This window comes from Epinephelus lanceolatus, chromosome 9 (assembly GCF_041903045.1).
Source record: "Epinephelus lanceolatus isolate andai-2023 chromosome 9, ASM4190304v1, whole genome shotgun sequence".
In the NCBI taxonomy this organism is placed as follows: domain Eukaryota; kingdom Metazoa; phylum Chordata; class Actinopteri; order Perciformes; family Serranidae; genus Epinephelus; species Epinephelus lanceolatus.
The window spans coordinates 8548227-8574523 of record NC_135742.1 but is presented as its reverse complement, the minus strand read 5'-3'; the positions used below and the strand labels follow the sequence as shown (position 1 = coordinate 8574523).

General features: G+C 41.3%; 1 protein-coding gene across 2 annotated transcripts in view; it reads left to right on the top strand.

The window, feature by feature from the left end:
* The window catches only part of dapk1 (death-associated protein kinase 1), a 119385-nt gene that overhangs the window by 53016 nt on the left and 40072 nt on the right, over positions 1 to 26297 (top strand). For both annotated transcript variants that reach the window (XM_078170513.1, XM_033619284.2), the window contains exons 5-10: positions 5952 to 6081; positions 9815 to 9863; positions 10037 to 10063; positions 17224 to 17376; positions 23913 to 23958; positions 24201 to 24290. In XM_078170513.1, the coding sequence (XP_078026639.1) occupies positions 5952 to 6081; positions 9815 to 9863; positions 10037 to 10063; positions 17224 to 17376; positions 23913 to 23958; positions 24201 to 24290 (495 nt within the window). The remainder of the gene's footprint in view (positions 1 to 5951; positions 6082 to 9814; positions 9864 to 10036; positions 10064 to 17223; positions 17377 to 23912; positions 23959 to 24200; positions 24291 to 26297) is intronic.

Sequence of the window (26297 nt, the reverse complement as noted above, 5' to 3'; positions counted from 1 at the left end):
AGCTGATTGCCAATGTCACCACTAACAACACCTTCCATTCCCCTCCCTCCCGCCTCCGAATTTGACATTTTCGGGAATTAAAGGAGCTATATGTAAGAAATCTAAAGCAAATAGTCGTAAAATCCTCCTAATATGTCACAGAGACTAAGGAATAATGTTCATATAACATACTGATCTCACCGACAACAATAGTACAGCCAGAATATTCGCATTTAAAAAAATATTTACGGTCCACAAATCATGTTTATGTTTTGAATTTGTGTTTTGGCCTGTTGCGCCACCCACCGCCGTCTACCAGTCACACAGTCAGTAGAGTCTCAGCATCAGTTACAGTTACGACTGAGCTACAGCAGCACGGCAAGAAGCATTAGCAGTGTCCCAGTACACAGCATTAGCAGCCGGCTTCTCCTCAGCTGTATCCCGGCAGCAGCATTAGCAGTGTCCCGGTACATAGCATTAGCAGCCAGCTTCTCTTCAGCTGTATCCTGGCAGCAGCGTTTGCAGCAGAGAAGCCGGACTTGCTCGAACAGTCCGCTGGAAAACCGAAGATCAAGGATGCGGCAATGCGGCCCTGCCACGGCAGCTGCCCGTGGGCAAACAAATCAGTCTCCAGCGTGCCGCTGTCCAGCAACCTTGAATCTGTAGGGGAGGGGGGGCGGACACGACTCGCGGCAGTATTTTGAATTTGAGTGCAGTAACCGTTTTGGCCACATTCTTACATACAGCGCCTTTAACCATCTTTATTAGAAAATGTATAGCTGTTGAACTGAACATCTAAGTCGAAATACCCAAATAAATATTCTACTGAACATAAAATCAACCGCAAAAAATCCTTGCAGTCAACCGGAGATTCTCAGGTACACAGTGACATTACCTTAACTTGGTGTATAAAACCTCCATGAAAAATGATAATCAGAGCTGGCTGATTTCTGTTGCTTGTATTTGAAATATGAATTTCAGTTACTTTTAAGTATTTGGTAACTGGTTTTGTAAAAATGTCACATGTAATTTGTAACAAAATACGTTGGAGTGGAGTAATTTTGTATTTTCCAAATACTCAAAATAATTTATCTAAGATTCATAAAACAAAAAAGAAGACAAAGATAAATCCTAGTATATTGCTGGACTGTGTAGGAATCACTGGAGGGCTTTTAATTTGAAACTAGAGCATTTAATTTAAGCAAAATAAGTCATATGAATACATGTTAAAGTAAAAAACAATACACTCAGACACACTCACAAAGATTAATTGGCCAAACCAATTAATGGGTCAACCCTTTACAAGTTAGTCATGTCAGTGTGTCAGTGTGACAGTGAGCCAGGGTACAGAAAACTGGGACCACAAAACTAAATGGCTGACTTGTTTTTTACTAACTGCAATAACTGTGTATTGTGAAAATAAGTATATAGTATATTATGTACAGTATATTAGTGTTTAGTGTTTGTTTCACAAGTGTGGGTAGAATGGAGCATGAGATGGATTGGCGGTTTCGTGCTGCATCTGCAGTGATGCGGGCACTGCACCAGACCGTCGTGGTGAAGAGGGAGCTGAGCCAGAGGGCGAAGCTTTTGATTTACTGGTCCATCTACGTCCTAACCCTCACCTATGGTCATGAGCTCTGGGTAGTGACTGAAAGAATGAGGTCACAGATACAAGCAGCCGAAATGAGTTTCCTCTGTGGGGTGGCTGGGCTCAGCCTTAGAGATAGGGTGAGGAGCTTGGATATCTGGAGGGAGCTCGGAGCAGAGCCGCTGCTCCTTCGCGTCGAAAGGGGTCAGTTGAGAACGCCTTGGGGTCCCCCAGGAGGAGCTGGAAAGCGCTGCTGGGAAGAGGGACGTCTGGGTTGCTTTGCTTGGCCTGCTGCCCCCGCGACCCAGCTCTGGATATGCGAATTAAAATGGATGGATGGATATTAGAGTTAAGTTTGGACACAGCAACAGACACTTACCTCATGCGCTTGTCCTTCATAGATCATTAGTTTCAGACATTTCAACAAATGCAAATGAGGCCTTTGAAGTGATTAGGCTTGGTAACGTCCTCAAAATAAGAACCAAAACAGAATTGTGTAATTTGAGAGAAGAAGAGATCCACTCCTGTGATGATTGTGACATTTCCATGAAAACACTTTGCACACAGAAGATGATGACAGCAATTTTGCTCAAGGTCGTATCAGACAACACGGTTGCATATTTTCTTTGAAAAGACAAAACCCTCCATAATGTTCTCCTCTTATCGGAGGTCACAGTAAAGTGTTGCCCGTTGTTCAGCTGCCTGGAGTAGTTCACATCCATTCTCCAAAATGCCAGCTCACTGGAGAAGTGGATTTGCATTATTATGCGAATATATGTTTGTTGTTTGCATCAGCTTGCCTCTTTTTCGACCTCTCCTTTTTATATCAGCTTCTCTTTGTATTTATGTTCTCTGAGCCAATGCATCTGAGACTAATTACCATGACTAATCAGTTTTGACTTATTTTGGACTCTCTCCTTTTTATTATGGTGCATGTTCTGTTTAATACTCCTGCGCGAGGAAGAGTAAAGGTCAGAGTGTACTCACAGCACCGATGCCATGCAGTACGTGACGTTCTTCAACATTACCTTGATGTTTGGTGTATTGTTGTGGTAGTTCTTTACTCAAATATGAATCGATATCATTGATCAGTTGTCCACTTACTGCTGCACATGTGGCGTCTTCAGAATAAACAGTCCAGACCGACTCCTCCACTTACAGAATAATCTTCACAAATCATCCCTTGGAGTTCAGGACATTCAGCCTCCAGGTTTGCAGAAAATAATAACCTCTGTGCCCAGCCAGCCACTTGTGATCAGTGCTAGAGCTTTTACCAACCACTGCAGCCTCCGCTTCACATATCAGCTGCTGTTATTCACTGTCTAGCAGTGGCTCAGTTTAAGACTTAATTTGTTTAGTTGAATGGCTTTCTGCAATGCTGCAGTATTCAACACCATAGGCTGGCAGCTGTCTTTGCTTGTGATGTTCTCCTGTGACAATTTTAGTTCAAGGCTATTTATATTTATTATGTGGACATTGTGAAGCCACAACAATAGCATAACAGCCTTCATAGACATTCAGGGAGAGATATACAAGCTGTTTTCTGCCATCACACAGTTTGAAATGTGAGCAACTTATATTTTTGAGTCAAATCAATTGTACAGAGACAGTAACATTTCTAATCAATGTACTTATATGCTCAAGAGCTTAATATGTTGGGCAGATCAGACTAATGATGTCTGACTCATCTAAAACACAATTTGTATCTGAACTGAAGCACCAGAGGGATTTAACACCAGCTGTACTTTTAATAGAAAACACTTGAAAAGACCCAGCTTGTAAAGAAAATCCCCAAATTTTGATTTCCTATTGTATCATTGTTTACTAATACTCTGAATACTGCTTTAATCCTTGTGATCTTCATTATGCCATGGAGAGATTTGTGGGGAGGCATGTTTTGGGTTATTGAGCTTGCAGTACAAGTAGCCACACTACTTCACTGAAAATAGCTCTTTGGTCATGATGGTGGAGGAGTTATTCAGGTCCTTAATTGAAGTAAAACTGCCACTGTGGAAATACTCTGTTACAAGTAATCAATTTATTTGTCAAGTGAAATCATATAAAATATAATTCCAGTGAAACGTAGCTGTCACTTCATTCAATATGTGCATTAAAAAGACTGTAATAATATCAGATTGGACATTCTTAGGTAGGGTCTTCATTTAGGATCCTTGTGGCCTGATGGTAGAGGCTTCTTCTTAGCCTTTCTTTGCTGGCCTAGTGCTGATACCTTCTTGCCAACTTTAACAGGAAGAAAAGGCAGTTATTCGGATGGTTGAGATCTTTAATGATTCTCCTGGCCTTACTTTTGCAGTCCCTCCAGAATACATCCTTTCGGCAGGGTAAAGCAGGGCCTATAGTATGCTCAGAATAAACCAGTCTTTGCAGGGTCTTGCAGTCCCGTTTGTTGCTGTTTCTGTACCAGGCAGTGATGTTCCCCGTCAAGACGCTCCCAATAGTGCAGGAGCAGAAAATCCTTAGTATATGATGGGATAGTTCCTCAGGCGTCTAAGGTGAAGCAGTCTCTGCCTCGATTTTCTCACCACGGGTCAGTATGCAGCACCCAGGTCAGGCCCTCAGTGATGTGAACACTAAGGTACTTGAAGCTATGTACCATCTTCACTAAGGGTATAGAGGAGGGTGTAGTTCCTTCCCTGCTTCTTCCCAAAGTCCGCTATCATCTCCTTAGTTTTGCTGACGTTCAAGAGTAGCTTTGTCAGCAAACTCACTGGTGTTGTTGGAGTCTGAAGTGGCTATTCAGTTGTGTGTGTACAGGGAGTACAGCAGGGGGCTCAGAACGCAGCCCTGGGGTGCTCCGGTGTTAAGAATGTGGGTGAAAGAGGTGTGTCAGCCTTTTATCACCACCAGGGGTCTGCCTGTCAGGAAGTCAAAGATCCATATGCACAGTGAGGTGTTGAGTTACAGTTGCCTAAGCTTTGTGAGTACATGTATAGTATATGTGAGTATAATCAGGACAATTTATCTGAAGTATAAAAAGTAAAAGTACTTAATGCAGAAAAATGTCCCCTGCGACGGTTGTGCTATGTTATATAATATCATTAGATTATTGTTATCATGCATTTGTGTAAAAACAGGATTTTATTTTAGTATTTGGTTGAGTTGGAGCTCATTTTCAATTATTTTGTATAAAACTGTAACCGATTATTATGTTCATTATGGATTAATCTCTGGATTATTTTCTCCAATATTTCATTGATTTTTTGGTTTGTAAAAATTCTAAAAAATATGAAAAATGCCCAGTGGTCACAATGTTGGTTTTGTCTATCCAGTTGTACAAAATTTAGAATCATGAAAAAATAAAAAAGAAAAGAAAAGCAGCAAATCTTTACATTTGAGAAACTGAAATGAAATGTTTTAACATGAAAGATAATACCAGTTATCAAAATAGTTGCCAATTAATTTTCAGTCATTCAACTAATTTGTTCCAGTTGATCTTGTATATACTGTTAGGTGATTTAGTCTATAAAAACATCATATTTTAAATGTTTTTTGTATGTTTTATGTGCAAAAATCTTAATTTATAAAGTAACTAAAGATGTCAGATTAATGTAGTAAAAAATAAGTGCAATATTTCCATCTGAAAGGTAGTGGAGTAGAATTAGAAAGTGCCTTGAAAAGACATACTTAAGTAATGTACCTCAAATTTGAACTTAAGTATAATATTTGAGTAAATGTACTTCGTTACATTCACCCCTGGATTTAAGGTGTTCATCTGATATCAGTCTTCTTGGTTCCAGCATTAACATAAGCATATCAGTGTTTGTAGAGAATAAAACCAACGAGCCGAGCTGGAGTCAGATTCTCTCAGCGCCTCCTGTTGCCACTGCTGCCCACATTCAATCTGTTCTTGTTCCTTCCCAGACTAAATCCTTGAGCTCGGCTCACAGTCGAGCTGAAAGGACGAGGTTTGGAGGGAAGATGGCTTCGTCTAAAAAGAGCCATTGTGTCCTCAGGAATGTCCGGCTTCTGTTGTTTGGCTTTGCTTAAAGCACATCTTTGCCTGTCCTTTCCTTTCTCCCACTTCCTCGAGAGGTTTTTACTCGTGTTTTGCATGGGATTTCCATGGCTGATGAGCCTCCTTCCTGCCAGCCTGTTCCTGGTTTTGTGTCCGACTCTGCTGCTCGCTCCCTTGTTTACACCTAGTTTGTGTCTGACACTGATCATTTTATTTGCCCCTTAATTTCTCTGCAAGTATCTTAACTGTCCATCATTGAAACTGTGCTAATAAGACTTGAAAAAGACAGGGTCAGTAAAGAGTCTGGTCCTTATAAAGATGTCCAGTGTTACTCCACCTCCCCCTGCCTCTGTCTGTCCTTCCTCTCTCACCTTTGTAATTGTCTCTCTTTTTCTGTCTTTCCAGCCGGAGAACATCATGCTGCTGAACCGCTCTGTGCCTCACCCGCGCATCAAGCTCATTGACTTCGGCCTGGCCCACAAGATAGATTTTGGCAATGATTTTAAAAACATTTTTGGAACTCCAGAATTTGTAGGTCAGTATCTCTTTGCATGTGCTTCCCTGAAGAATCGTGATTCTGTCTTATTTCCTTGACTAGTTTAAACAGCTTCTGCTCAGGGGAGTTTGTGCAAATATGCCCTCCATCCTTTCAATACTATGCACACACAAACACACAGTGCACCACCCTGCTCTCCTGGCTTTATCCCAGAGGTTGCGTATTGTGAGAGCAGGTGCCAAAGGGACTAAGTGAGAGAGACCTGATAATAGACTGGAGATTATCAGAAAGCTCCTTCTTGCCAACACAAACACGCACTAATAGACACATCAGTGGCTCTGTCCCATCTCCCCTCACCTACCCCTTTGCCCGAGGCAGCCGCCAACACTACCAGCCTCTCCCCTTGCTTCGATGCCAGTGCTCACCACCAGCATTATCCAGGCCAAGACCAGGGCCTGTTCCCAGTTCAGCAGGGTGGCAGCGGTCAAATGGTCTAAATTAAGATCAAGCAGCAGAAAGCTGAAAGTATGGCTCAATATCTCCACAAAAAATGAAAATTGTAACTAAAATGCTTTATAAATTCAAGGCAATATGATTTATGAGTCTTACTTTTGCCTTTGTCTTTCCAGCATCTGCTTTTTTTGTTAGTTGTACACCAGTTTTTCAAATTGTGAGGTCATACATCAGTCAAACATGAATACTTAGACATGATACGCATAACTGTGGATTCAGTGTGACTAACACTTCCCAAGGATATCCTTGTCACAGATGTTTTAAGCAAATAAATGTCCATAAATCCACATAGAAATCATTTTTAAAAAGATGCTACTTATATGTTGAGAACTTGCCAGAGATCCGGCATGTTTTCGACAGTGTCGAAGTAATCTAGTGATAACTGTCTGTACATCCGTGGGTACACTGCAAACAGGAGCTACCAGTAGCTTATTCAGCATTCTTTTAATGGTGCTGATGTGCTCAAATGTGAACAGGTTCTGGCTAAAAAATGGTTATAATCCACAGCTAATTGACTCCATAGCAATGTCCCCCAGATCCCCCAAACTATTGGAGCTGTAGTTTCAACACGAATGCATGATTGTCCCCTAAATAAAAGTAAGACAGACTAAAACTAGAGTGACAAAATGTAGTAATTTTAACACTAAACCAGTGCCTAGATATCCCCACTCTGGTGAAACTCCACCAGATGACGCAAAGCACTTCATTCAGCAGAGTTTAGCTGGCTGTCCCGGGCTGTTGCCTGAACTACAGGCTGTACTTCTGCATTTTTGTGTTGCCCGCCACCACGGCTACAAATAGTATAGAAGCAGATCAAGAAACAACGGTAAAACTAGGCAATGAAACAATATAAATCAAGATTATGTTACTGCATTGCCTATTTCTTGCCTAAAATGTTTGCAGGAACATATTTAGTGCCCTGTTTAGCTATAATAGCCCTGTTTCCACCAAGCAGTACTGTTCATTTCAGTTCGGTGCACTTTTTTTCCACTGTTTAAAGTTGTGGATGGTACCAGTGGAACCGTTGTGTACCGTCCCCCCTCTGTTGGGGTACCTAGCACACAGATCTGGTACTAAAAGGTGGAGCTGTGAACGCTGCAGTCTGGTTGGTCAGTAGAGGACGGTCACTCTGCTCAGGGCTGAGTTGTGTCTGATTTTGAGGATCATGTAACCACTGTTCATACTGTGGAGAGTTTTATTAGTAAACTGTAACTATAAAATGAAAGGATGTGTTGCTGCCTCTCACAGCAGCTCATTCACTGGGCCGACTGCCGGTGACTTTTAAGGTGGAACATTAACTTGTAATGTTACTCAATGTATGAGATCATGACATGAATCCATCAACACACTTTAAAGGAGCTATATGTAAGAAATCTAAAGCAAATAGTCATAAAATCATCCTAATATGTCGCAGAGACTAAGGAATAATGTTCATATAACATACTGATCTCACTGACAACAATAGTACGGCCAGAATATTCGCATTTAAAAAAATATTTTACGGTCTGCAAATCATGTTTATGTTTTGAATTTGTGTTTTGGCCTGTTGCGCCACCCACCGCCATCTACCAGTCACACAGTCAGTAGAGTCTCAGCATCAGTTACAGTTACGACTGAGCTACAGCAGCACGGCAAGCAGCATTAGCAGTGTCCCAGTACATAGCATTAGCAGTGTCCCAGTACATAGCATTAGCAGTCTCCTCAGCTGTATCCCAGCAGCAGCGTTAGCAGCAGAGAAGCCGGACTTGCTCAAATGGTCCGCTGGAAAACCGAAGATCAAGGACGCGGCGACGCGGCCCTGCCACGGCAGCCGTCCATGGGCAAACAAATCAGTCTCCAGCGTGCCGCTGTCCAGCAACCTTGAATCTGTAGGGGAGGGGGGGCGGACACGACTCGCGGCAGTATTTTGAATTTGAGTGCAGTAACCGTTTTGGCCACATTCTTACATACAGCGTCTTTAAATATTCCATATGACAACTTTGACCATTACTTTAGTTTTTATATGACAAACACTTTTAGTAATGAGTGGATCTTTAAGCGTTTAAATATGTTTCAATTGGAGTATGTGAACTACATATATTTTAATCCTCACTCAGAGAATAAAAAAGCGTTGTGGAGTGTTGTTCCTGTGGGCTCCAGCAACACTAAACCCCTGAGCTTGCCTGAGAAGGACTAAATGCACAAACCCACTATTTTTTAATATCCCATGGAGAGAGACTCTCACTGCAGACCGTTTTATTTTGTTCTGAAAATGTCGGCGTGCAGCCTCGTTCTGTGGACGATAAACAAGGTGCAGACTTCCATCTGTGTCACCGCTGATGAGGAAATACAGTGAGTGCTGGACGGAGCAGTGAGTGACAACAACCCCACCCACATTTAAGAGTACTATTTGCGGTGGAAACGCTAGGGTCAAGGTACCATGTCTGAAGGGTTACTGTTGGTTCCAAAGGTACCATACGAAAGTGTTTGGTGGAAACGGGGCTATAATGAACAGGTAGTGGGCGCCATACTTTTTCCCACACAGTGAAAACACAGGCTGAAAATACTGAGATCAAACTATAAAACTAAGCAGCGCTGATCAAATTTTCAAATTTCTTGCCTTCACATTAATTCACCTACCAGCAGGAGTGTTTATTGGTTCGGTACAGCGCAGTGCATTCTGGTAGTTGTAGTTTTTCTACCTCTTGAGCAAAAGCGAATGCCACAGCCCTTTATCTCAGTTTTTTCTGGTCATGTAGCATGTATTTCAAAAGTATTTGCTGTTTTATGAAAGAACGATCTTTCCAGCAGTGATATAATACTTGTTTAATGTTAGTGTCATACGGAGGTGCAGGTACAGGGTCTGGATCCTTTCTCCCACAGAATCCCTGTTTCCAATCAGACCTGTTTGTTTTAATTTGATTAGAAATGAAGGCACTGATTCATCTTCAATTACGGTCTTCACACATCTGAGGACATGTGACAAGAGAGAGAAGGAAGAAAAATAATCACACTTCCAGCAGGTGTTATTAAAAAAAACACAGCGGCTCATAAACCAACACCTCTAAAGAAACTGAAAGATCTGAATGTGAGAACAAGCTCAAACAAAATTCATCAAAAAGTCACCACAAGAAGAAAATAAGTAAATTTATCTTTGAGGGAAAATAGATAATGAGAGAACATTAAATCAAAGATAAAGTTGGTGTCTGTGGTGTGGGTTTGTTGTTTGCATGCTGACCTGAATATTAATCATGTTCTGTTTTGTTCATTTGCCTCACAGCTCCAGAGGTAGTCAACTATGAACCTTTAGGCCTGGAGGCAGACATGTGGTGAGTAAACAAGAACTCAGTCTGCTCTACAGTAAGCATTGTGTGCATACGCTGTTTGAAATCATAATTCTGAAGAACATCTGCTGTTAAGTAAATGTATGTTTTGCATGATTCACTGCAATCAGAGTGCACAACTATATTCTTTTTCTTTCTGTCTCCTTGCTTCTCTTTAGGAGTGTCGGCGTGATAACCTACATCCTGTAAGTATCACCAGTGCATCGTGTAAATGTCTCCTGTCATGATGGATAATTGTGTGAAATGTGAAATATGTACGAATCGGAAACAACCTTCATGTTCAGGTTTTCTTACACACACCAGGATGTCATCACTCACTGAACTTAACAGTCAGTCAGAACCTAAAGAGGTCACAGGCGGCTCTTTGACCTCTCTGCCGTTGAACTTGCCGGGCCACAGAGCAGTCACAGTGTTGTTTGTCATGAGTAATAGCAGTAACAGCCTGCAGAAATGACCTGCGAGCTTTTTAAAATTGCTTTTTGAGTGCACTTGAGTGTGACATAGTGCCAGCAGCTGTGTGGACATTTCCTTTAATTAAAGAGAGATTGTTTTGCTGATTAGACACAGCCAGTGTCGGTTAGTCATGATTGACCACATTCTCTCTCAGTAACTTTCAAATTCATCAGCACTGTTTTTTGTAGTTTACTTGTGCATTTTAAGTTGAGGTGCTCAAAGTTTTAATGACCGAGTCCCACTGACATCGCTACCTTTAGCTAACAGAGCTGCTAGTGACCATGCAGCCAGTAGCTTTTTACAGGTTGTCATCCCTAACCTGACGGACACTTGTTAGGGGGTGTGCAGTTTGATGCAGTCTCTTAGCAGTGTATTAAATCTAACTTGCTGAAAGTTAAAGTATTGAAATGGACCCCAAATATTATAAATATAAGGCATTAATTTCATGTCATGTTTGGGGGCTGCACAAAATAACTCTGAGGGACACGATTTGCCTACAGTCCACACTTTGAGCAAAAATTATTTTGTCGCTTTCTGCCATTATTGCTTTGAACAGCAAAAGTCAGGTGTTCCTGTCTAGGGTCAGTAGTACAATACATTTACTGTACTTAAGCACAATTTTTGAGATACTCCAAAATAAGCTCCACCTTTACCCACTACAACATTAAAGTGGTGAAGACATTAATGCATTAAAATTGTAGTGCAGTTATATAATTCATATCACTCAGAAATGGGCTATTCTACCTGCATGATAGATACTTTGACTTTTGGTACTTGAAGTACTGTATATTTTTGATCCATCCATTTTCGTAACTGCTTATCCTCTTGAGGGTCGCGGGGGGGCTGGTGCCTATCCCAGCTGACATTGGGCAAGAGGCAGGGTACACCCTGGACAGGTCGCCAGACTATCACAGGGCTGACACATAGAGACAGACAACCATTCACACTCACATTCACACCTACGGACAATTTAGAGTCACCAATTAACCTGCATGTCCTTTGGACCCACGCTGACACGGGGAGAACATGCAAACTCCACACAGAAGAGCTCCCTCCTGGAATTGAATCAGGAACCCTCTTGCTGTGAGGCCACAGTGCTAGTCACTACACCACCGTGCCGGCCTGTATATTTTGATACTAAACGTGTTATCAGTTGGATATTTGGACCCCTACATATCAAAAGTTTATGCACTTCCTGCTACAAAAATACACTATTCACGTCGGCTTACAGTATACAATTTCTTATCTAGGCCTAACCGCCATATGGATTTTTACTAAACTTGGTAGATATGTAGAACAGGATGCCTCAAGGTGACTGGAGAAATTTAACTCTAATTGGCAACTGTGTCGCACCTTTCCCATGTGAACTACCAGTGCGCCCCACTTTTAAGTCAATACAACATATAAACACTTTACCTATCTGCCTTTCAACGTGCTACCTCAACTACTAATGTACAGTTTTAGCCCACTAACTATGCCACTATTGGCAATGGTGCTACTGTACTTTCAATAAAGCAATCGTACTATCAAATTCACAAAAACTCTGTCTGAATACATTGCTCTTCTTAATGGGTTCAGTTGACTATTTAATCTGCAATTTCCTATGATCTGGATCCAAAACACACACCATGTGAAACTGTACGTGGGCATCTGTGCACTCAGTGGGTATGGACTAGTTGAAAATGAAGAGAAAAGTGGGGAGAAAATGTAAATGATCTGCTGTCCATCAACAACAAAGCTTGAAATCAAATCATATCTCTCCCTATACCCTGACCTCTAATAACAGCCGGAATATCGTCAGTAGGATGGTCCGCCATCTCCTGAATAGTGCAAAACAAAAAAAAAAAGACAGATAAGCTGAAAGTCAGGCTTAATATTAAAAGAGAGGAGGAGGGATGTCTTTGTAACAGGCAGGATCAGAATGATGGGGTACTTTATCATTGTACACTGACATAAAGCACCGATTTAAGAAACAAACATAAAATCTTCAGTTTAACTGGCAGCTCTGAAAGTTTTTCAGAAAGGGGCCCAAACCTTTTGAATTTTTTATTTGAGTTACTAATTGAGTAGCAAATCTTTTCAAGATTATAGCAGGAGATTTTAACCAGTTATTTTTATATTCAAAATATGTTTCCAGATTTTTCTTTTTTAACAAAAACTAAAATACTGAGCTCTCAAAAATGAAATGTCTGTCTGCTGGAGGCTGATCTACTGTAGCTAAACGACTCTGGACTTTGTCCAAGGTCTGGTCAGTCCTCTTTGATCTTGTTGGCCTGCTCTGCTCTTAATAAAGAGGATGTGACCTCAGAAAAGAAGTCCTGATGAGGTATTCGTCCTGTCACAATAAGTTATGTTAAAACATTTCACCTGTGTGGCTACTTTGAGACTTCAGTTAAGCAGTTGATCTTTCAAACAACAAACACGTCTTCAGCGACATCATTTTCTACAGCCAAGTGCTTTCGTTGAAGTACTGAGTGCTCTTGAAGCAGCTGTCTGCAGACATGTCAGCGCAGTTTAATTCAACAGCAAGAGAAAAGTTCATGCCCTCTGCGACCCACCGATCAACTGCTGTTGGCTCTTGACGATGCTGTCCTCCTCTCTATACGCAGCTACGAGCTTTTCTGAGCTCCCACACACCTTTTATCCTTCAGAGAGACACCTACACGGAGCACAAACACAGAATGTGTGCACAAGACTACGCATTAGGTGCCTTTGCCCACACAAACATGTAGAGGGCTCTCACTAAAACACAGCGAGGTAAATAAAGGGAAAGTAAAGGTAAATGCCAACACAAGTGTTATCTCATTATTACATAATAAGTGGCTGCGAACATCGCATGTTTCATTTTTAAAGAGTAAATTGTAGGGGCTATTCAAATGATGCATCATTTTAGCTCTACTCTTCATGAACACACTTTTACGCATGCATCCATGCACACGTTCATACTGTACACATACACACACGATCTTTGTTCATGCTGTCCACCCACACAGCTGTCACAGCTCTGCCAGGCAAGGTAGAAAATAGATCGCTCACTGCCTATTATCACAGCAGAGCAACAGCGAGGTGCACTTACTGCTCATCTCCTATTGTAAAGACCAACGTGAGAGGGAAGAATAATTCAATAATTACAAATACGAATAAATGATTTGAGGTACTTTTTAGGGAGCATCTCCACACCCTTAATGGGAATATGCTGGATGAGTGATGACCCGATTGTAACACTGTAATGGAAGCTGCACAAAAAGCTCCATTTGGGAACTCCAAAGTAGTCATATAAGATACTCTGACTTCCATTTCTTAAGACTTCATGTGTCAGCGATAATGCAAACTGAGATCATTTGGGTGAATGTGGTGAATCAGCCAGCTTTCTGCTCTGCTGGAGCCCTAATTTGGGTTTCAGGTTGTTAAGAATTGTGCACCGTGCATCTTTAAGTCTCATCTGGGAAACATTTTGGTGAATAAAATGTCGCCAGAGAATCCTGACTTAACACTTTCCTGCTGGTGTTACCGCCTGGCTCGGCAAGAATCGCCTTAATTACTTGTTTGTTGCGAGCAGCTGCACCTTATGCAGTCGATAAATTCATACATTTCTGCTTAACTTGAGCTTGACCAGCACGACCTCCACGTCTGTCCCAGCTGGCGTGTTAATTAACAGCTGGAGCTGATGAGCTGGAGAGATATCAGAGCAGAGGGGACGGCCAGGGGTTTGTCAGGGACTGGTGTCTGATTTAACTGCCTGAGCTCTGAGGGACTGAGATCGTGTCTACATGCATGATCGCTCAGGTCTGTGTTTACGGTACTGTGTCGTGGGCTGCGCTTGAATAGTCTTTTCAGCGTAGGAAGGTTCCTAACTGGGTGAAATGACCTGGAAGTATTTAAGTGGCAGCCATGATAAGAGCTGGTTGAATTCCTGAAATGCTAAGGAAAGGTGCGTCAGTGCTTCATTTCTTATCTCCTTTAGCAGAGGGCACACTTAATTAATCCTTAACCAAAGGAAGATAGCGACATCTCACAATATCCTTGCAACAGCAACATTTAAATCGATTTGCTACTCAGTTCTTCACATTGTGTCTATCAATTTAAAAATGATGTTCATGTAATCATGGTAGTGCAGTGGTTGGCACTGTTGCCGCACAGCAAGCAGGTTCCAGGTTCAATCACGCTGGTCGGCTGTGGTCTCTCTGTGTGGAGTTTGCATGTACTCCCCATGTTAGTGTGGGTTTTTCCTGCTTCCTCCCACAGTCCAAACACATGCAGGCTCAGTTGAATGGTGACTTTAAATTGCTCGTAGGTGTGAATGTGAACGTGTCAGCCCTGTGATAGTCTGGCGACCTGTCCAGGGTGTACCACACCTCTCCCACAGTGTCTGCTGGGATCTGCTCGAGCCCTTTAGCGACCCTTAAGAGGATAAGCAGTCACAGAAAATGGATGGATGCTAAGTGGGATTTATCTCAATAAATATGACTCGACAGGAGGGTGAGTGTGAGCAGCCGTTCTCCATGTGACAACTAATTAGTTTCGCTTTAGTGACTGGGAGCCTACTTTTATTCTTTATTTTAATTCCAACCTTGAAATGAAATAACGTTGTTGCCCCATTGTTGAGCCTGCACGAAACTCACAGTTTCACGGGGCAAAGTATCTAAGGTAATAATAATAATTATAATAATAATAATCTCAACAATAACTTCAAAGTCCACATTACAAAGTCCTTCACAAAGGCAGCAAAGTAAAAGAGAGAAGTCATAAAATCATCAGGTTTTAAAGGTTTGTAAAGGATTTAAAAAAATACATTTAGGTGTAAAAACCAGTAGAATTAAGAAGCATTTTTAGTAGTCCATCCTCTGAACCCCCTCCAGATTAGTGTTGTCACGGTACCAAAATTGGGACCCACGGTACGATACAGGTGAAAGTATCACAGTTCTGAGTAGTATCACGATACCACAGCGAAAATGAGGCAGATGTGCCTTTTGTCATTTATAAAAAGATAAATCACTTTTCTATAATACATCAATGATATTTCAATGGAATAAATTGCTTGACTTATCACTTATTGAGTGATTAACATAGGGGGGATCAAAATAAAATAAATCAAATAAAAATCAACCAAAAATCAACCAGCCGGGCCGTTCACATTTCTCACAGAGAGAAATGTGAACGGCTCGTTTCCCCTCTGACACGTCACATACCTGTGTGCTGCCACAGCTCAGCTTTCCAGGTACTTCTGGGCAGTCATGACGCCAATGAAAGAGGAAATTATTGGACCTGGAGCCGGGCTTCTCCGTTGCCAGTAAGCCGTTATCTTGCGCCACGGAGCACTATGGCCACCGCATTTGACAGGAATACGTATTCCTGTCTGTGTCTGTGACCCCCGTTCAACCCCACATCCGGCAGGATTGGCCTTTCGTTTCTGCTGCTGGTTGAAATCATGCTGTTTGATTGCGTCATCAAAACACAGCACTATTATTCGGCCTTGCTTTTCACTTATTCCACCGAATACCGAATGTGTGTTGTTTTTGCAATATTCGGCTGAATATATTCGGTTACAGAATATTTGGTGCATCCCTAGAAATTTTTCATGACTATTCAACTGCAGCCCAGGTTTGTCCATTAAGACATGCTTGTGTCTCATTCCCTTCCTACACTCAAAAGTTCCCACAACACTTTCTACGTTTAAAAGTTTGTCTTCTTTCCATCATTAATGGCTATTTTGTTATAGATGAAAACAGTTTGATTCAGACACCAAATGTTTTATTGACATTTAAAATAGTTTTTGCCCCAAAAGAAAGAATTAATTATTCAAGCATCTGTTAAGTCACTTTTTACCCACAGTGTTGCATGACTGGGGAAAATACTGTGTGAACTTTGATTTCTGAAGTTGTTTTCCAGCTGGGCTCTTTTGATTTTAGTGACGCAATTTTTCTTCAGGCCCTCTGCAGTCTACGCAGTTCATAGCCTGAGGGGGTTTAAACTGTGATCTGTCAGTCCATAGTCTGTTCAGCTGATATTCCAACAGTGCTAGCTCCGAGATTACCGTGTTATAGGCATAATTGTGCACTCTACACTGAATCAGGAAACTGCTCCTTTTTAAATCCGCACACATTTTGATGCTAAGCTTCCAGTTTCTTTAACTAGTGACAGGAAATTTCTTCTACTTTGTCTCTTCCTTGTTGTCAGTCTGGTCGGACCTTTGTACAGCGTTTTGCTCTCCATGTATAAAACAAACCATTCACATCAAATGAGATCATTTTGTCAAGAGGACTTTCTGCAAACTAAAAGCATGAAAGACCATTCAGAAGTATAGATTAGTACTTTCAGCCATGTGGCGATTCCAGACTTTTGAGCAGCAGTGTACATCTTGTTTTCACGTGTGCGTTCAGCTGAGAGGTGTGAAAGTGTGTTAAAACTCTTGCACCCTGCTCAAACTCCTCACATGTTCATTGTAACCGAGAGCCGTCCAGCTGGCTCTGCTCTGATAATGTTTGACTAACACACCAAGTACGTCAGTTTGATAGCAAGGCTTGACTAATGCGTCACCATTAGTTGCTACATGGCTCCGTAATCACAATCCCCACCTCAACGTGTAGTAAGATCTCAGTTTTGATTTCGATGGCTGGAACCAAACAGCGGTGGGTGAGTTAGTGTTTAAATTGAAATCCATTGATTATAAGACCAGCAGGGACAAGTTAGATGATGAAAGAGCATTGGTGCTGTTCAAGTAGATTAAATTGACGGTTTTGAAGTTGTTGAGTTGATTAAAACACAAATGTAGAGCTTAACATGCAGCCAAAAAGAAATTAATCAAATTCAGATTATCTTGGTAAACAGGTATTTGACTGTATTGTCTTCATTGTCTCTACACATCTAACCTCACTGTTACCCCTCTGTACAGTCTGAGTGGTGCATCTCCTTTCCTGGGCGACAACAAGCAAGAGACTCTGGCCAACGTGTCGGCCGTTGACTACACGTTTGACGAGGAGTTCTTCAGCGGCACCAGCGTCCTGGCCAAAGACTTCATTGCACGGCTCCTTGTCAAAGACCCCAAGTATGTATGATCCTTCAGTGTGATATTTGAGACAGGGATTTTGATGGTATCAGCTGGGTGAAAAACCAAAGTCGACAGTTTTCAAAATGGGGGAAGTAACCAATGATTATTTTCAGGATTGACTATTTTTATGTCAGTTGTTAGAGGAATACATCACCCCCCAAATGGTACGTTGAATTCATGAACATGAACAAAAGTGTTTTTTTAATTCCCATGCCTCCAATGAATGAAGAATCCAGAAATCTATTAAATTCTTGATGGAGGAAAAGCCATAGGGGTCTCTGTTTAACAACAGCAAAACTATATCAATACAACTGGTTGCAAACACTTACACAACTTGTGCATTATGATCCAAGTCTCAGTTATCCAGTTGTATATTCAGAACTTATCTACGTTCTCTTCAAAGCCAGACTCCATTGACAAAACAGTCATTTTACCTTCATTAACACAGGAGCTGCTGGTCTTCTACAGCCTCATTTAGTTTTAAAAAGTGACATTCAAGTTCACTGCAGTCACACAATAACACAAACAAACTACTGATCAAGGCAGTGGTAGATCAGCAGCTCCCGAGTTGAATGAGGTAAAATGAAACTTATAAATCAAACTTTAATTTCAGTTCCCTGCTGGAGAGAGCCGTCTGTTTGGGAAGCACTAAGCATACAGCTAGATAAATGAGACTTGGATTGTACTGCACAAGTTGTGTGAGACTTTGTAAACAGATGTTTTGATTTAGTTTTGTATTTTTTTCTTTTGATTCGTCTTTCACCGTGGTGGCATGCAAGAAAAGTTCTCTTCACAAATTCACCATAACATGGGGTGAGGAACTGATATACAAATGGTCATTTGGGGGGTCAAGTATTCCTTTAAGTCTAGAAAACGTGACCAAATAGTGTAAAATGACCCTCACAGTCTGCCACAATCCAAGTTGGAGTATTCGAATTGCTTGTTTTGTCCAAGCAGTGGTCCAGAAAATGTCGGATTTTTCTGATGACTGCAGTGAAAACATATAAAAACTAATGCACATTTTCTCTTTGGAAACACTTGGGGCCATATTCACACAGCTTCCTGATGCCATGAGTTGTTCCTAGAAATTTATTAGAAATGTTATGTTTTCTTAGAATTAACACTAAGTCCTTGTAAAGATAAAAGTTATTCACAAAGCATCTTAGACTTTAAAAGAGCTCCTAAGGTGCAAAACTGTTAGGAGCAGGAAGGAGGACTTTTAAGAGGCTTAAGAGTTTCTTAATCAGAGGAGAAAATGGTGGAAACACAAAGAGGTTGGGGGAATATACTCCAAACACTGGATGACAGTGAGAAAATGAAATACTACAGATAAGATCATGCAGGAATTATATCTGTGGTTCGTTAGGGATACACCCACAGTTCACACCCAGTGAAATAACACTGTAACGCCAGAAACAAAATGATCACAACACTAAGATATTTGGAAAACTGGAAAAATGCATTGATGACTTTTGTCTTCCTCAGCCTTCCATCAGCAGAGTGATCACACTAACAATGACAACACTTTCACAGTCAAAAGGGCATGTTTGCGACAACCAATCACATCTGTTAAACAGTGAATCATACCTAGCAACAGGGTCAAACACACCTTCTCACTAAGGCAAGAGAACTTTCCAAATCAAAGCTAGAGCTTCTTACTCAAATCTTTTAGGTTCAGTTAGGAGAGTGTTCTCAGAATGTTTGTGAATACGGCCCCTGGTTTTCGATCACACAGACCTTCGTCAGAGCTCTGCAAATGCTCAGCTAATGATATTTCATTGCATTGCATTGGATTAATGAGTTCAAACAAAATTGTTGGCAATTAATTGTCTGTCAATCAAATAATGGATGAAGCTTAACGTAAACCAATCAGTCAATTTGACCTGTAGGATGGTGTTTTAAGACTCAGATTATGCCTTTTTTTTTTTTACCTTATTTGAAGACTTAATCTCACATATTGTGTGGAATCACCATTTGAAGTTCATCTTCTAAATACATTAACAACAAGACAAGCATTTAAATGAGGAAGACCGCATCTTTTTGCCAGGTAGAATTCAAAAGTAAAGCAGCATTATGAATAAAATAATCTTATCCCTAACTCAGTATGAATTCTATAATATTTGACTTGAAAGACACTATTCTAAGTATTGGCCCACTGAGGAGTCTCATTTTTTCTATTCTTAAAGGCAGACAAGAAAATTGAATATAGGCCTACTTCCGATATCCCAAATAAAGCCATCTTGTCACAAGAGACGATCCAGCTTCTAAAACTGTGAGCGTCTTCCTTGTTAACGTGTTGCTCTAGCAACAGATGAATGGCTGCAGCAACACTTATAGACCGTGAACAATGGAGCTAGAGGCAGAGGAGTGAGGAGCGGTGAATAATTATAGGTGTGAAGATAATTTCATTTAGACGGGATAAAGTGAGAAAAGGAACGTGGCGCCTTAAACAGACGGCGGGCGAAAGAGGAGTCTGACTTTACAAACTTCATCTAATGGGGCTTTTAGAAATCCCCGACCGAGCGCATCAAAACGGAACAGCTTTTAATTGATCTACATCGTGAGCGGACATGGAGCCACTCAGCTGGCAGGAAAAGTAATGAAGGTTCCCCTGAAGGAGACACACATTAATAATGTTGGCCATGACACTGGACTGCACACTCACTGATCACTGAGATTATCAATGCGTCTGGTACATTTCCTCTCCTAAAATGTGGACGGATACCATCACCCCTGAGTTCACTGTTACCTCAGTCAGTAGAGTGAAGGTTTGTGGGTTTGTGCTTTGACTCAGGTGTGTGTGAGCACAGTGTAGCCTCAGTTAGAAACAGGGATGTGGTATTGAACAGACATCAACGGGAGGAAGTTTTGTGCACGTCTAATCAACCGCACCAGTTTCCCTAATGGTTATGTTGGCTTACATTAACAAACTGAAACTTTGTCTAAACAATGTCTTGTTGTTTTCATTGTTAGTTTACAGCAGTTGTAATAAGGGAAGAGCATCTGTACTTTTAACCACTTTCAACCACGTTCCTTAAAGGCTTTTATTGAAGGTCAGATGGATGTTGAATGTAGATTACTGCTATTTAAAGCGTTAGTCTGTTAAAAATGTAAATTAAATATAATCTTTGTATGGATGAAGTGCCAACTTTATGCCTTGGAACATCTGCTTCAATTTAAGCGTTTTTTCCGTTAAGATATCTTATGGGAAGTAGTACATGACGTAATTGTCGCGCAAATTGTTTCCCGTTTACTCAGATGTCTCATTACCGTATTAGATGTGTATTTAAGAGAAGTATAAAGAATTTCACAAAGGAAATGAGATTTTTAGGTCAACAAAGGTCAATATATCACACTATTTTGAATGGAGATGAGCTACAGTGAGAACAGAACTGATGAATTACTCACACATGTAATGAAAAGATGGCATCCAGTAGTGTTTTAATTTGTAGAAATCTTGTTTGTTTGTGATCAGGAAGAGATATTGTCACATTTATACTCACAAAGCTTCAACTAGACTGCAGCTAACTAACAAAATTGTTTTCAGTGTCAAATAATCTGCCATAATATCCTCAAAGAGTCTGAGCTGATGTATTCAGAAGTCTTGTTTTGTCCAACTGTTCATCTATTAATCATTTTATCTCTATCTTGTTTGCCCTTTAACGCTGTGACACAATGACATTTTAAATCCCATTTGGCAGTGTTAGAAGGAGATTCCTGTTTGCACAATCCAGGATGTCCAGTTAAAGTAATAAATCTGTGAGTTCGATGCCTTATTAGAAGCCTAAACACCAGATTTGCTGGATGATAGTGCGTCTTTCTGCCTGAGTCTGTTGTGTCGACCCAGTGGCCTCATTATAACAAATGAGGAGGCTGCATTTTTCACACAGTGCTGATGTCAGTCTGAACAGTGGCTTGAGTCACACTGCTCCGAGAATAAGCTTTGCAAATTGTTAAAATAATTCTTCAATCTTTCAAGGTTTAGCACTTATTTTATAGTAAGATGGGAAATTAGTGTCTCACAAGTGCATCATAATCATTTCTTTGCAGTTATATGGGAGTGACACTTTCTTATATCCATCTGCACACAGCTGTGATTGTTGTCCGTGCTCAGTAATCCTTCGTTCAACTTGTCCACAGCTTTCATGGACTGTTGACAGCAATCAGTGTCTCTGAACATCTTGCAGATACAACCTTAATTTAAAAAATGCTTCTGGTGTCTCTCACAACCACACAAATAATTTTGAGGAGAGAAAAAATGCCTTCATCCATGTGTGGGATGTGGCCTAAAAAAATTAAATTCCAATTCCTCTCGACACGTAAGGATTGTGTGTCAGGACACTTTGAGGAGTGTAGACACTAAACAGCCCATTTTTGTGAAAGGCTTTATTTATTTTTTCATTCATTCATTCAAACCTTTATTTTCATTTAAGACTTAGGAAATCGATTGGGGGTGACCCTCATTTTCAGTGATGCCGAGCATGAGAAAAGACATTAACAATACAACAATACACAACAACAAACAACAATGTCAATAAATGATCGCTAAAAGTAGAAATACTGGGTGATAAATATGCTATGGTGTTAAACAAGATCATATATAAGGCATTTAAACAGCCATAAGTGTGGCAGAGTGTCCAAGTTTAATGTCTTTTGCAGATTATTCCATGTTTAAGGAGCACTGTAAGCGAAAGACACTCTTATAGGTTGCGTGAAGCAACAACCTATTTTGTGAGCGAGTACCACGATTATGTGAGGTCAGAGTGAAAAGGGATGAAATACAGGGTGGAAGCATCAAAAGTTTATAAATGAACAACTGCCAATGTTGTTCCCAATGCCTATGTGCAGTTTCACATAGATTGACCACGTCAGTGAGTAGAAAAAAGTGGGACAGACAGAATGACTGACTGACTAAGCATTTTTCTGTTGTTATAGCGCCACCCAGTTGCCAATTAGAGTTAAATTTCTCCAGTCACCTTGAGGCGTTCTGTTCTACATCTACCAAGTTAGTAAAAATCGATATGGCGGTTAGGCCTAGATAAGAAATTAGCTCTCTAGCGCCCCCATTTTGTTTGATTGGGTCAATAATGGAGGGGTCCCCTCAGATTATGTGTGGTCATATGCCTACAAAGTTGCGTGGTGATGGGTGAAACCCTTGAGATGTTATACACCTTTATGTGATGAGCCACGCCCTCTGCAATATTCATTGCCTTATAGAAGCTCAGTTTTAGTAAGTTTTCCAAATTTTGCCAAGAGGGAACTTTAGATATTGGTCCCTAGATTATGTTCACCGAGTTTCATGCAGATCGCTCAAACTTCCTAGGAAGAGAATGATTTGAAGTGTTTTTCAAAAAATTCAAAATGGTGGAAAATCAATATAACCAGAAGTTATGGGTTCTTGAAGCAAATTTGTTCCTCATGAGGAGAGGCATCTCTGTGCAAAGTTTCATGTCTCTACGACATACGGGGCATGAGATATGCCCATTCAAAGTTTGCAATTTCAATCGGTTGCTATAGCGCCCCCCTTTGGCCAATTGATGTAATATTGCTTCATTCGCATCCTCCCATGACCCTCTACCACTGTGCCAAATTTCACATGGATTGACCAAGTCAGTGAGGAGAAAAACATGGAACAGACACACAGACAGAGTTTTCATCATTATATAGTAAGATATATAGTAGGTATACGAAAGTCACCCAATGGAAAATGGTCCGATCAGCTGTGTTTGTCTCCCATTTACAGAGCCAAGGCCTAGCTGTCTGTTCTGTGCACACACAGAACGGACAGCTAGCCGACCATCATGAGATACTCGCTAAATTTGACAAAAAGACTTGGAATTGACCTTTCGCTACGCCCCGCCCCTTTGTAATGGTCCAACAAGTTGTCAGAGTAAGCATGGAGCCCTCACTGTAACTAACTGCACACCCTGAAGAAATATTATCATATTTGTGGAAAATGAAAGAGTGATTCCAGAGAGAAGCAGACAGAGGGGTCAATAGTCTGTGTTTGAAGGATATATCCAGGATGTCAAACTGACTCAGCAGCAACAACAGGTTAAAAAGACAAAGATAGTTAGAAGCTAAAGCCGAACTATAGGCTACAGATCACAGTGTAAAAGTGAACCACCACATCACTGCTGATCGCCACACAAGACAATGAATATAAAGGGAAACTTTGCTGATACTGAACCAGCTGTGTGGCATCACAGTGTGTGCAGATGAACGGTGTTTGGCTCTGGCACCTGGACCTTAGCGAAGGGTCAGTTGGATCTTTTTATTTAACACACCACCCATGAATGAGGGCAATTGTTCTGATGTGAAAATAAAATACATTGATGACACCAATGACATCAAGTAAAATCACTGACGTTAATATATTGTTTGGATGGAAGTGAACTGTGTCTGTGGCAATAAATAGTCATTGCTTTGAGTGTTAAGATGCTGAATCACGCCAGAAAACACTGAACTCTTGAATTGCTAAATATTAAAAGACAATCCTTTTTTTTATATTTAATATTTTTTTCTATCTGCAGAAAGAGAATGACGATTCAGGACAGCCTCCAGCACCCTTGGATCAAGGTTGGACTCTGCTTTTCTATAGCCAACTGATGTCATCACTATTTAAAACATTCACAGTCCTGTAAAATATAAAGTGTTTCTTTTTTATTTTGAGGTAGTAGTTGTTAGAAACAGCTTGGATTTATAAGCTGAATGCTGCCAAGCCTCAGCTGATTGATTCTGTATCAAAGTGATCTTGCCAAGAATATTTTAATAAGCCTTTTTTTTTTTCTGTCGATGCATTTGTTGTGTTGTGAAATCAGCCAAAAGACACTCAACAAGCACTGAGCAGAAAGGAGTCAGCTGTCAACATGGAGAAGTTCAAAAAGTTTGCAGCTCGGAGAAAATGGAAAGTAAGTGTTTTTCTCTGATACTGTCTCTAAAGCATCACGAAAGACAAAAAACTTAGTAAGTCATGACATCCCCAGAACACTGTACTTTGACAGCTTCTTGCCTCCTCAGACGTTCTTTGATGTCACCATAATTGCTGCAGGCCTCGCCATAACCATCAGATTTACCGCCAGTGCTGCTTTCGTGGTTGTCTCCTTGTCTGTTTTGGTTTGTCACAGCTGACCCAGTATCACATCTTAGCCTGACAGAAATGCAGGGAGTGTTTATCTGTGGCGGTTTGGCGGTCCTGTCATGCCATGTCTCTGTCTTCATGCTGGAGTCTGGCACACTGAAAGCTTCTGGCTTTGCAGTCACCTTGATTTGCCTTTATCTACTCCTACATGCAAAACTGACACTAAAACATGACAAAGCAGAGACTTTAGTATATTTGTTGTTTGTTAAAGTGAGATTTAAGAGGTTGATGGAATATCACACCATACTTTAATTAAAAAGATTTAATGAACAGAGCAAATAAAATCCAGCTGTCATGAAGGCTGCACTCTGTTGATTTGAAGTCGAAAAGACTTCTCCTTTCTTGAACAGAGAAGCACTGACTGCAATGTGCTATCAGAGCTAGGGTATGTAGAGTTAAAGGCAAACAAAAAATATCAGAATTTGAAAATACACCCTCCTCTTGCACCTCTCCCCTCTCTGTCCTAAGCCCCTCCCACCGGATGACCAAAGGCATATGCATGTGCTTCCACGGTTTTCCCTGGGTTTTTTGAGACCAAGGTGGCAAAGGCCTGTGGCAGGGGGCATCTTGACAGCTGTACTTTTAGATATGGTCCCCCCCTCTATTAAATATGAAAGGAGGCCCCCACATGCTTGAGCTTTACACTGCTGACTTGTATAATCAGAACACATGTCCTGTGATTTTCAGCCTTCTGTGATTATATTTACCCTTTACAGCAGGCACATCCTGACCGCTGAGAATATTACTGTCAGGTATTGTCCCCCCTCTAGGAGGCTGAAAATCACAGGACATGTCTGTTCTGATGATACAAGTCAGCGGTCCTGAAATGTGTGTTTCTCTCCTATAATACACATTCTACATCTCAGAGGCGACGTGCTTCCACATATGGGCTTCCTTCGCCTTTCAAGCGGGGCAGAGCTCTGTGGGAAACAGTAGGAGAGACACAGCCCAAGGGGGAACCGGGTTCTGACACAACACCGGAGGGAGAAGCAGGTCCGTGGAGCTGTGCGCCTGACGAAAAACAAGCGCGTCACACCGAATGCGTACCGCTACGGTGTCGCTTTGGGTTGTGAGCGGGCATGATGCGCGTCTACATTGAAAGTAATGGGTTTGTACGCGCAAAAGACGCTACATCCGAACACCCCCCATGCACACACACGCTTTAACCAAGGCGGCATCTTAGATAGGCAGGGAAAACCCCGGCTTCATACATTAACCCAGTGTTTCCCAAACACTGATTTATTTCATCTCGTTTCATTGTAGTGTTGCCAGCAGCGCATTTGCTCATCCTCTTCTTGCCCTGCTTTCTTTCTGTTATCAGACCACAAATGAGACAAAGATTGGCTAGCTAGCCACCCCACCATCCCTCTGCCTCGCTCCCCACCACTGTGGAGCATTAGCTCAGGATCTTTGGTCAACGGCTGCGACAGAAAGTTGGGACTGTGTCAGGGTTAGGGTTCTGCACTGGCTGGATTGAGGTTGCTGCAGCTGCCATCTAGGGGTCAGTCTCTGGAGCTGCTTCCCCTGGTTTGTAGCGGCGGGGAGTGATGCAGAGGACACACTGTGATTCGAGGCTCTAGCTAATGTTCGCTACAAAAACATGAACCTGAAGCTGCAGCTGTGAGCAGCAGGTGAAACTCTTACAAACATTTTCTGTCCACCTCTGAAACACTTTGCTGATGTTGACACTTTGTTTGCTTTGTTTATTGTCAGGCTCTCTTTTAGACACTTTATGATAAGTCTGTCTTCCTTTTTTTTGGGTTGCTTTGCAGTCGTT